Here is a 12,500-nt window from a genome sequence, read left to right as displayed (position 1 = left end):
ACAAGTGATATAGAAAAGGGAGCAGAAAATAGTGGAGAATGCAGGTTAGTACTAGGGGTGGGTATCTCCAACCACCTCTCGATACCATACGCATCCCAATACAGGGGTCACGATACATGTGTACCGCAATATTATAGACCTACATTTTTTGTTTTTATATTTTTTTAGAAAATAGACATGAAGGACCAAATGTTACTTTTTCTGTAGAGCAAGAGTTACACTGTAGTGAATGTAAAAGACTGCCTCCACAAAACTGTATGTCTGGCAGTTACTGTGTAGCATTCAAAATTCAATTTAGGCTGAAGTATCGACACTGACACTTCCAATACAATACGCGTATCGTGAAAAGGCCCTTGACGATATATCCAGATACACACCCCTAGTAAGTACCCATGACTAGAGGTGATTACTAACCTGCACACTAACCTTCACTATTTTCGTCTCTCTATCTGCTCTCTATCTCTATCACACATACACAGACAACTTCCATGGACCTGGTTGAGGTTGAGCCTTAAAGGAACAGTCCACCCTTTTTTGATTTTCACAGATTTGCTGTATTTCCAAGCATTATTCATGAATGTGCGTATAATTTTTATTTTAATGCTAATGATGCACATTTACTAATTCTGATCCAATAAATATGAGTACTGAAAACACTGAGAAGAAAATGATATGCACATTTATGAATAATGCTTGGAAATACTGCAAATATGTGAAAATCAAAACAGGGTGGACTGTTCCTTTAACTGTGCCAGTCGCTCATGAGGGATGTCAGACTGAGGGATGTCACAGACTCTCTGAATTGTAGAGCACAGGTAGATAGTGATTGGGTGAAAAAATGGAATTTAAGTTTCAGCAGAATCTACACCAGGAAGGGAGCAAATGTTTATTGATCTGTATCTTTCTCTGTATAAAATGAGCTGTAGAGCAAGCCGTTGGTTTGCTAGGTTAGTTTGATAGAGCACATGTAATGTTGCATTTAAGAACATTCTTGCTCACCTTATTCTTATACAGAACATCTGGAGCAAACTGTAGGCAAAGTGGCCATGCTCAGTTGTCTTGTTGCACTGTAATGCGGATTAACTGTAAATGTGTAAGGACGGAGACATGAGGAAGAGCTGTGCTCCTCATGCGTTGTGCTGGTGTGTCTATTATTATTTGGGAACACTTGATACATGTTTAGACCTGGCAAACTTTCACTAAATCCTTGCATTCATTTCAGTGTTCAGCAAGTTATACATTTAGTTATTGAAAAGATGCTAATTCAAGACATGTATTGTAATAGAGTAGAGTACTGTTGTTCAGAATTGCTGCCGCTCACGTCGGCGCCCGGAAATGTTAAGTGAGTGGAAGTGTTGCGCCTGAAGAAAAAGATAAGGATATTACGGGATGTGTTGGGCAGCCATGGCCTAGTGGTTAGGGAGTTTGTCTTTCATTCTGGGGGTTGTAGGTTTAAATCCCACCTGACCTCCTCCTAGATCTCCATCCTGGGCTGAAGTGACCTTGAGCAAGGCACCTAACCCCACATGGGTTCGGGGACTGTTACTAATACCCTGAAAGACAATAACTGTAAGGTGCTTCGGATAAAAGTGTCAGCTAAATGTCATTATTGTGGAGCACATGGATCCCACAAAATCCTGTCTTAACTGCCATGTGCCTGTGTTTTGCTTTGTCTTGTATCTTTGTTTTGTATTCACTGCGGGTGTTATGGGATGTGTTGCTGTGTCCCTGTATTAGGATTACAGCCAAGTCTTGTTGAAAATGTTGAAAAAGTTGATGAAAAAGTTTTGCTATGTATTTCATAGTGGTGTGCATTGGCACTTAGCCTGGGCGAATAGTCGACTGTTGACTCCGTCAATCAGTCTGGCAAAAGCTATGAGGAATCCGTCTCGGTGGACGATGGGAGATGGTCTGATCTTACTCTATCATTTAAATTAATTGAAGTTCCAAACTCAAATTAAAACCCATATTGTGCTTTATTAGCATGCCTGTTACGTTATAGCGTCGCAAAAGCATACAAATAACAAAACGAAAGTGTGAATATAGTTACCTTAACCAATCAGTAACGGAGCTCGCGGGTGAGTTCTACATCACCACTCTCAACTGTTTGCTGATTGGCGAAACACTGAGAGAACCGAGCTTGAGGCTTTTGCCAGACGATGTGCGGAGCCAAAATCTTTGGGTGGAGTACATGGATGGCGTCGCCAGGCTAATTGGCACTGCCCTCACGATTAGATTTGTTTGCGATTCGGGAGGTTTTGATTCGATTCGATCCAATTCAATTTTACAATGCATTGCAATGCATTACATTTCTACTGAAAGCAAAGCAAATGTTTCATCAGTCATGATGAGGCAATACAAGTAGTCAGATACTAAGCAACAATTTATTGGCTGTTTTCTGTATCAGTCTTGCAGTTTTCAATGCTTTGAAGTGCTTTTATCTAATTAAACATTTATTTGCTCCCGAATTATCCATGGAAGTAATTGAAGCTTAAACAAATTGCAGCATAGATTCTGGAACTTGCCACATTGAATTGGATCGCCCATGCCCCGCATTGCATTGCATCGCCGAATCGATTATTGTTGATACCACTAGTATTTCATGTGTGTTTCGTTTACAGTATGGGACTTGCATTGCGTTGTGCCTGAGAACATCAGCAGGATTTTATGCGCTGCGTTGGTGTGTTTACTGTATGTATTATTATTCTGGAGCACATGGCTCTCTGCCAGTTCTTGCCACGTGTCTGTGTTTAGTTGAAAATGAAGTTTTGCTTTGTCCTGTATCTTGTGTTCTCGCTATTCAAGGCTGCAATGCTTTGTACCCTAAGAGGGTAATAGATGAGGATATGGGATGTGTTAGTGTGTTGGTGCATTATTATTCTGGAGCACATGTCTCAGTGCAGCCCATCCTCAATCTCAGGGGACGCTGGAGATCGCTGTTGTCAGCTCCCTCCCTCCGCATAATCACGTGCACGCATGTGTGTGTGTGTGTGTGTGTGTGTGTGTGTGTGTGTGTGTGTGTTTGTGTGTGTGTGTGTGTGTGTGTGTGTGTGTGTTTGTGTGTGTGCGTGCGTGCGTGCGTGCGTGCGTGCGTGCGTGCGTGCGTGTGTGTGTGTGTGTGTGTGTGTGTGCCAACCAGCACTCTTTGAAGTAGTGATGGGCTGAGACAGCAGGATTGACGGGCTGGCGTCCTTTTGATTATTATTTCATGGCCCCATTGGTTGTGGCTCTACTTTTTCTGTTTTACGTTTTCTACTTTTTTATTTTACGTTTTCTACTTTTTCTATTTTCTTAAAAAGCAAGAAAGCAGGTCTGAACAACGGACATTTGACGTGTTGCTTCAACAACATTGAACAAGAAATGTCAAACTGTTCTGTGTAGTTGACTAGTTTGGATGAGAAGTGGGCAGTACAATGGTGACCTGTGTTGCCAGAACACTATGAGTTTTGCAATGGACTCTTCAGTCTACAGTAGATACTAGATAGATTTTTTTTTTTCATATTCAACATTTTTATACTTGTGAAAATCTTAAAAGGAAAAAATAAAAATTTATTTAGAAGTAAAAAAATAGAAGTTAAAGAAGGTAGCCCCTTAATGTGCGCCATACCTCCAGTGGCACGCTGAAATAGACATTGAAATGTACCATAGCACTACAATACTATGACACAACACAGGCCCTTAAGTAATGCACCACGACTTGGTCATTACCATACACAAATGTATAAAGCTGCGTCTTAAGGGGTTAATAAAAGTAATAGAAAAGCCTTTCATTTCATGAATACACAATACATACTATATAATGAGGACCCAGTTTAGAACCCCCTTTCTACCTGGGCCCGAGGCAGCTGACCCGTTTGTCCCCCTGGTCGCCTTCGCAGCATGTGTTAATGTTACCGTTCTTGTTCTTCTTTTTTTCCAGTGGCTCATACCAAGGAGACACAACACCACCACCACCACCACCACCCGCAGGAGAAGCCGTTGATCCAGTGCTACAAGTGTGGAGAGCTATGCAAGGGAGAGGTACTGAGGGTGCAGTCACGCCACTTCCACATCAAGTGCTTCACCTGTAAAGGTGAGTGGGGAAGACTACTGTATTGCTTTGTTGCTGCCATGTCAACGTGTTACAGTACACAGGAAAGAAAAAGGCCATCAATATATCAAAGTAAACTTAGACTGTCTATAAGTCGAGATCCAGTATTTTGCAATACTTTGGAAAGTGTGTCAGAGGTCAGTGTAAAATTCTGCAGGGTAGAAGTAGTAGAATTAATAGAATTAGTAGAGTAGAATAAACTCTGGAAATGTTACACTGACGAAAGAGTAAGTTTAACACTTTGAGTGGGACCAAATGGTATCTGAAATGGAATAGATTTCAACTCAAGAGTTATATTAACGCTGGTATTTTTAAATTATCTGTTTAGTTGGCTACAGCGCATACCAATACCAATACTGTGCAATGCCTTTCATGACCATGACCTTGGGAAATGAGAACCTTCACTTGTTTTCTCTTACTGTATGCGAAGTAACGATGAGTGTGGTTGCCAGCTGGTATGGGATGTTTTTTTATGCTGTCCGGCGTTGAACCTAGTGAATATGTGAGGACCAAACAGCACAATGTTGAGGTTATGAGGGGTGAATTCACATTGCACAATTTGATGTGGGCCAGTGAACATGACTTGTACATACTATACAGTATATACATGTATCCATATAGCCTTCTGAGTGGCTCAAAGGTGTACATACATGTTACTCTATGCAGCATGAATATACAGTATTTGTGTTCATGGACACAACTTGCGTCACCACCACCACATCACCAGTATCACCACAGCCTCCCCAGCTTGACTAGGCTAGAAGGTAAGGTCATTAGTCACTAAGCCAATTATCTCGAGACGGGGTGCCCAGAAATAAACTACTTTTTCTGTTCGGTGTAAGAATAGCCGGAGTGTTTGCTGTGCGCATTCTAATTTTAGATGTTCTCTACATAAATATTTCATCACTCTGCAGACAGCCCCTTTCTTCCCCTTTTTCTTCTTTTCTCCATTCTTCTGTCTAATCCAGCAGAGGCAGATTCGTGGTGTTGCGTTGTGAAGCTAGTCATTTAGGTTGACCTCAGCTGCTTGGACTGTTGAACCTACCTATGGGACCAGAGCCTTTTTTAACCCTCCCTCCCTCCTAGGGGTGGGCGGTATGGCCAAAAATGTATACCTCGGTAAAATTTTAGCCACGGTATATATCACGGTATATATCACGGTATTTTACATTTGTGTAAAATGTAAGCATTCCGTCGCAAAATGTACAAAACGCCTTTTTTTTTACTTCTGCATTTGCATTTTTTAAACATTTGCATTTTTGTAATGTGTGTGAATTCTTGCTATTCAAATCTATTGAAAACAAACAAAAACTATGTAAAAATGCAATGCAATATGCACTACAACACTGTCAATTGTCTAGAAGTGGTTAAACTAGGGAAGGGAGGGGTGTCAAACTGAACATGGATTTTATCCAATAAATCGTTCATTTGACCTTTTTTTCTATTTCTGGAGTTGCTAGGGGTAATTTGGAAATGTGTGCTTGCATCTGTGATTATGCCAAGCCTAATGGTTCAGCTGTTAAAAAAAAACGAACTTTCACATGAGGCAGCCAGCAATGCATTGTAGAACTAATGCATTTAAATGGCAGCTATCACTGCAGCAGCGGTTAGCGTGCTAACGTTAGCGAAATCGCTAAATCACATTTTAAACAGTGAACAGTCATCTAAGTTACTAACACCCAGCCAGATATCGTGAATGATATTATCTCACCTGGACACAGTAACATACAGTAAGGCTGGCGCAAATGTAAAGCAACCAGTAGCACATAGATTTAGCACTTCTGTTGTCAGACACCAGCATTGACATGAATGACTTGGGCTGTTAGCTTGCTAACTTGCTTTTCAAACACCACTGTACATTAAATTGTGGAGACCAGAATCGAAATCACATACAGTTTAAAACCATAGTTCACTACACTAACTATACATTTTACACTTAAAGCTTAAATGAAATTGTGCTTCTGTTCTACAACCACATATTCTTTTGGCTACTACGAGAGACAGTCTGTGGATGTTCAAAACGTTGTCTATTACTGCCATCTGCAGGACGCAATGCGCTATGGCGGTAGAGCGGTATGGACAAAATCCATACCTTGGGGGAAAAAATACCTCGCACGATAGTATACCGTCCATACCGCGCACTCCTACTCCCTCCCTCCCTCCACTTGAAACACTGATCCAAGCTTGGCAGTATATGGTTGGATTGGAGCACGCACGCACGCACGCACGCACGCACGCACGCAAACACAAACACACACACACACACACACACACACACACACACACACACACACACACACACACACACACACACACACACACACACACACACACACACACACACATTACATACACACACACTACACACACAGCTACATTGCTTGATATGTGTAATGTGTATTTTAGTGTAATATCACAGGGTAGCTGCTTTTAAAATGCTACTCTTCTGAGGCTGCCTGCCAGCTGAATTTATTCTCTTAATTCCACTCTCTTCTTTTAGACGGAGAGTTCTCATACAGCAATAGTGCGAGCTATTTTTTTCTGAAAGCCATTGGCTGCCAAGGGTGCTTGAAATAGCATCCCAGGATTTGATCAGCTGTCTGTGGCGAGTGGTAAAACAGAATTAATTTGCTTGCAGGGCGAGCAGTAAATCTCATCAGGCCGGGCACATGGCTCTGGCTCATCCAGTTAAAGGCTCCTGTTCCCCCCTAGTCTGCTCCACAGCACCGGCTATACAGCCACTCAACTCCATAGAGGAGTTGGAGAGGAGAGGAGTATAGAAGAGTGGAGAGGAGATGAGAAAAGAGGAAAGGAGAGTGGAGGAGAAAAGAGGAGAGTGGAAGAGAAAAGAGGAGTGGAGAGGAGAAGAGAGGAGTGTAGAGGAGTGAAGGAGAAGAGAGAATTGAAGCGGAGAAACGAAAACAGAGCAGAGTAGAACCAGCACCAGGTGTGGAAAATGAGAGGAGAGGAGTCTGTAGATGCAGCATTTTTTTCAGTACAATCCCTGGTCACCATGTGTGTGTGAGGGTGTGTGTGTGTGTGTGTGTGTGTGTGTGTGTGTGTATGTGTGTGTGTGCGTGTGTGTGTGCGCGCGCATGCATGCAAGTGTTTGCATTTGCATTTACTTGTTTAAGTATACATGCACCCAGTGTGTATGGTTGCCTCCATGTGTATATCAGCAAGGTCTGGCCCCAATATATGGTGTGTGGGCTGGCGTGTATAATTGACTAGTTGTGGGACAAAGGTCATAAAAGGCCCACTCTTACTGACCGCCATCACACTGGGATCTTCCTGGTCCTATTTTAAGCCTTTTAAACCAGGAGACAAAGGCCAATTGACGCTAATGGGATCACCTATAATTGGCCGCGGTCACTTACATGCTGCTAAACAAGAAAGAAATGGTGTTTCTCAAAGGCACCCGATTACTCGGCGTTCCACTTGTTAAGGAAGCGTGTGGTGAATTGACCTTTGTCTGAATTGACCTTTGCTGACTAGTAAGACTGTTGGCCATTACCACCAAAATAGGCCACACACGGGTCACCTACGCATTTCACCTATAACACCTATGGCATGCACTGGGGGAATCCAGGAAAATGGAATGCGGGTAGTGGTTTCACTGGTTTGTAGGAATGGAGCATTCGTACAGTGAGGAGAATACGTATTTGATCCCTTGCTGATTTTGTTGGCTTGCCCACTAATAAAGACATGATCAGTCTTTAATGTTAATGATAACATGTATTCTAATATGGAGAGACAGAATATCAAAAAGAAAATCCAGAAATTAACTCTAAAGAATATATAATAATTGTTTTATATTTAATTGAGGGAAATAAGTATTTGATCCCCTGCCAACCATTAAGAGTTCTGATCCCGCAGATCAAATGGCACTTCCAATCAACTTGTTATCTGAATTGAACACACCTGTTAATAGTAACCTGCACAAAAGACACATTGAATCTGCAGAATCAGTCCATAGAATCAGTCAATCAATCAAACTAAACTCGCCAACATGAGACAGACCAAAAAGCTGTCAAAGGATGTCAGGGACAAGATTTTAGAACTCAACAAGGCTGAAATGGGCTCCTGGATATTAAAGAGCAAACTGTTGGTGCATTTCTTACCAATTTTAGGACATACAAAATGATAATCAATCATCAATCTTAGGCCTGTCTCTGGTTCCATACAAGATTTGACCTTGTGGGAATTTAATAATCAGAAAAAAGGAGATAAAGCACCTCAAAACTGTATGGGAGGAGCTAGGAAATGATCTCAAGGCAGCTGGGACCTCAATCACTAAGAAAACTATTGGAAACACTTGATACCACAGCGGATTAAAATCCTGCATTGCATGTATGGTACCCCGGCTTCAGAAGGAACCTGTTCAGGCTCACCTGAGGTTTGCCAATGAACGTCAAACTGGATTAGGATATGATTGGGAGGTTTTGGAATCAGATGACACCAAAATCAAACTGTTTGGCATTAACAAAACTCGATGTGTTTGGAGGAAGAGAAATGCTGCCTATGATCCCAAGAACAACACCTTCTCCAACATCATAAATGAAAGTGGTAACATTATGTTTTGAGGTTGTTTGTCTGGCCAAGACACAGGACAACCTCACATTGTCAAGAAATGGACGGCGATAAACGTACAATGCTGCATGCCAACCTCTTTCCCACCACCACTAGACTGAAGGTGGGTCATGGATTGGCCTCCCAAAATGATAATAATCCATAACATACAGCCCAAGCAACGAAGGAGTAGCTCAAGCAGAAGCACATTAAGGTCATGAAGTGGCCTAGACAGTTTCCAAACATTAACCCTATAATAATCCTGTGAAGGGAACAGAAGCTCCCATTTGGCAAGCTACAGTCATACAACTTAAGTGATTTAGAGATGATCTGCAAAGAAAAATGGGCAAAAATCCTTTCTAATATATCCACAAACATTGTCATTAACTGAAAGAAACATCTGACCTCTGTATGAGAAAACAAGGGCTTTGCCACCAAGTATTTTGTCTTCTTTGACTAGAGGGGTCAAATACTTATTTTCCTCAATGGAATACAAATCAATTAAAATATATTCTTCAAAGTTATTTTCTGGATTTTCTTTTTGATATTCTGTCTCTCTATATTAGAATACATTTTATATACATTTTATAGAATATTATTAATATTATAGAATGATCATGTCTTTATTAGTGGGCAAACCAACAAAATCAGCAAGGGATCAAATACTTATTCTCCTCACTGTATCTTCAGAATACCTCAGTCAGAGTGAATAGGATATAGAATAGAGTAGAAGAAGAATAGTAGAAGAATCGAATACAGAATATAGCATGTTATGGGTAAGTGGTTAGGGCTTCAGACTTAGGGCAAAGGTTGCCGGTTCGACTCTCAAACCGCCAGGTTGGTGACAGGAGTAATTAGCCAGTGGTCTCCCACATCTCTCCTCCTCCATGACTGAGGTACCCTGAGCATGGCACGCCCCGCCGTGCAGCTCCCCTTCGGGCGCCATTGGGGGCTACCCCTTGTGTGCTGTGTCACAATGACAATGGCAGTTGGAGTTTCCCAGTTGGGCTTTCACTTCGCATGTGTTGATGATGGTAGCTGATCATGGTTCAATATTTATGGCAAAAAGTAGGTGACTGAGGCAGTCTCTTTGTCTTACCCCTTTCTGTATGTCAAAAACCTCTCAGCAGCAACCATGAATTCTTATGGGTGGCTTCAGATTGTTATAAATTACTCTAATCCAAATCTACAAACTTTGAATGCTATCATAGAAGGTTTTGTATATTCAAAAAAATCTGATTCAAAGTGTCAAACATTGTTTTTTGCACCAAAGCTATTTAGCATCAAAATGTAGTCCAGAAAATTTCAATTCATTAACCCAGGGCAGCTACTGTAGAGCCACGTGTCTAAACCAAACATAGAAACGGGCAGTTATCATGCCACACAACTGAACTGTAGTGACCTTTGAAAAGATGCTTCTTCAAATGTAGCAAAGTGTGCCATTCAAAGTATAGTTTAAATAATTTGATAAAATACAAAACTCTTTTTATGTGTCCTTCAAGCACTTCTGAACCATGCTCCCTAGGGCTGGGCGGTATACCGTAAAAAAAAAAAAACAGTGATAACGGTTTTCACAAGGTTCACTTTTTGATGAGAGGTTTTTTTTTATTATTCCAAAAAAGTGATTCAAATAGAAATGGAGATCAATGAAAATGCAGGATTTTATCTCATTTTTAAATTTAATTTCAGTCTTTTCTTCAGAAAAATTGAGATGTGGGGGGAAATCGCCGCTTATGAAAAAAAAATCGTGCAGTGCCGTGATATTCATTTTCAGCAAGAAAACCGTGATACGCATTTTTTCCAGAACCGCCCAGCCCTAATGCTCCCTAATCTATTTTTCTCTATTTTACTATGTCTATTAATCCTGTTTCTCTCTCATCCTAATTATGTGACTTATCTTTTAATTAAATTACTCTCAATTAATTGCATTTTCATGACCCCTGGCTTCATGTACCTTTGATCTTCATCTTAACTTCATTTGAATCACATTTTGTTCACATTTCATCCCTACCTTAAATAGCCTGTCACTTTCAAGCACTGTTTCAACCAAACAAATTGGTTTAACTCACACAAAGAATAAAAAAAATAAACTAAAGTTAAAGGGCAACCGACAACAGTAAGCCTCTTTTCTGGGTTGTCTGCAATGTTTTAGAGTCCCCCTCACCGTTTTTTTGTTGTTTGCTGCTGTCTCTGTGAATTGGCTACTATAGATTTTGTCTCAATTGGCTTTACAATGGCCGTCTATGGGCATGTCCATATGTTTTCAAAACCACCTTAAACAATTGTTTTCAAGACTTACCAAGTGTTCAGGGGTATTCACTAATAATCCAGAACAAGTTTGAAAGCCAAATATGGCTTCTGTCGTTTTTTATTAGCTGTTTTGTGAATTAAAGAAAAAAAAGGTATTTACAAAATGCTACATAAAACACAGAAGCCACAAAAATTGATATGGAATATCAGTGAATACCCCTGAACACTTGGTTAATTGCACAGTCTTGAAAACAAATGTTAAGGGTGGTTTTCAAAACATAGTTGGACATGCCCATAGACGGCCATTATAAAGCGAATTGAGACTAAATCTGTAGTAGCCAATTAACGGACCACAGTAAACACCAAAAAAAAAAAAAAACGGTGAGGGGGACTCCAAAACATTGCAGGCAACCCAGAAAAGAGGCTTAATGTTGAAAATACTGTAGTTGCCCTTTAACACCAAAAATTACCCTTTGATCTCCTCTATGACGTGTGGATGTCCTGAGTGGATTTTGCTGTGTTTTTGTGTATGACACTCTGTGCTGCATAAATTTGTTTTCACACATTCCACTTCACTTCAAATTCCGTGTACATGCACTTTTTAACATGACACTAAGTCAAACTTAGTGCATCCAAAGTTTTGTATGAGAACTTACGTATAGCTTTTTCATGCGTAAGCAAGCTTTGTACATGAGGCCCCTGGCCTGCGAGGATCTCCTCAGCTACTCTTTCACCTTAAACGACTGCGCATCTCCATCAGGTAGGACATTATACATCACACTTGACTCGGACTTGGACAGTGCTGAGTTGACGCATCAGCACATTACTGGAAAAGACATTCTCACTCCTCCCGCCTCCCCCCAAAGCAGAAATCTATTATTCCAGCCCTTGGACGACAGGGTACTCTGATCAATGAGCCGGAGAGAAGCAGCTTCCGTCGTTTCCTGTCCCTGGGTGGCTTCCTGTAACTCTTTGTGCACTGCTACCTCATATAGTGCACAGACAGCATTGTGTGGTATTGATTGCCGGACAGACAAAGAACATCCTTTCATCTTTTATGATGGGCTATGTCACCAGTTGTTAGTCTATGCTGATAGAGATTGGTGCTCAGTGACCATTTGGTTTATGTGATTTGGATGGTGTAGATGCAAAAAATAGACAATGAAAACAAACATATCATGTTTTTTTTACATACTTCTGTCTTATTCTGTGGCTCAGATGACGGGCACTATCTTTTAGTGCGTAATTAGTACGCCATACACACTGAAACATGAACAGTGAAGTGCACAAGTGCATCATTTGAGACCCAGAATTTGTTTACGACATTGTTTCAGATGTTAAATGTTTTTTTCTTTGCTTATGGACATTTCTCATTGCACATTCAGATTAGCATTGTTGTCTTGCTTAGTTAGCATTAGCATGGTGCAGATGGGTTGTGTGGTTGAGAGATGGGATTCAACAGGGCCAGTTAATTTGTGACTTACAGCCAACTCTATCTTCCGAGATGGGAACAGGTCTGATAACTGTATCCTATAAGGAACATTAACCAAATAATTTTCCAACTCTAATGAACAGAACAAAAGAATACATT

The 12,500-nt window shown here is 40.8% G+C and overlaps 1 protein-coding gene across 1 annotated transcript in view; it reads left to right on the top strand.

Annotated features, from left to right (window-relative positions):
• ablim1a (actin binding LIM protein 1a) overlaps positions 1-12,500 on the top strand; it is a 66,994-nt gene that overhangs the window by 23,759 nt on the left and 30,735 nt on the right. Inside the window, exon 2 of the mRNA XM_063190870.1 lies at positions 3,920-4,072. Coding sequence (XP_063046940.1) covers positions 3,920-4,072 — 153 coding nt within the window. The remainder of the gene's footprint in view (positions 1-3,919; positions 4,073-12,500) is intronic.

The sequence above is a fragment of the Engraulis encrasicolus genome, chromosome 24 (genome assembly GCF_034702125.1).
Source record: "Engraulis encrasicolus isolate BLACKSEA-1 chromosome 24, IST_EnEncr_1.0, whole genome shotgun sequence".
Lineage (NCBI taxonomy): Eukaryota > Metazoa > Chordata > Actinopteri > Clupeiformes > Engraulidae > Engraulis > Engraulis encrasicolus.
Note: the sequence above shows the minus strand (reverse complement) of the source record. Positions and strands in the feature narration are given on the sequence as shown.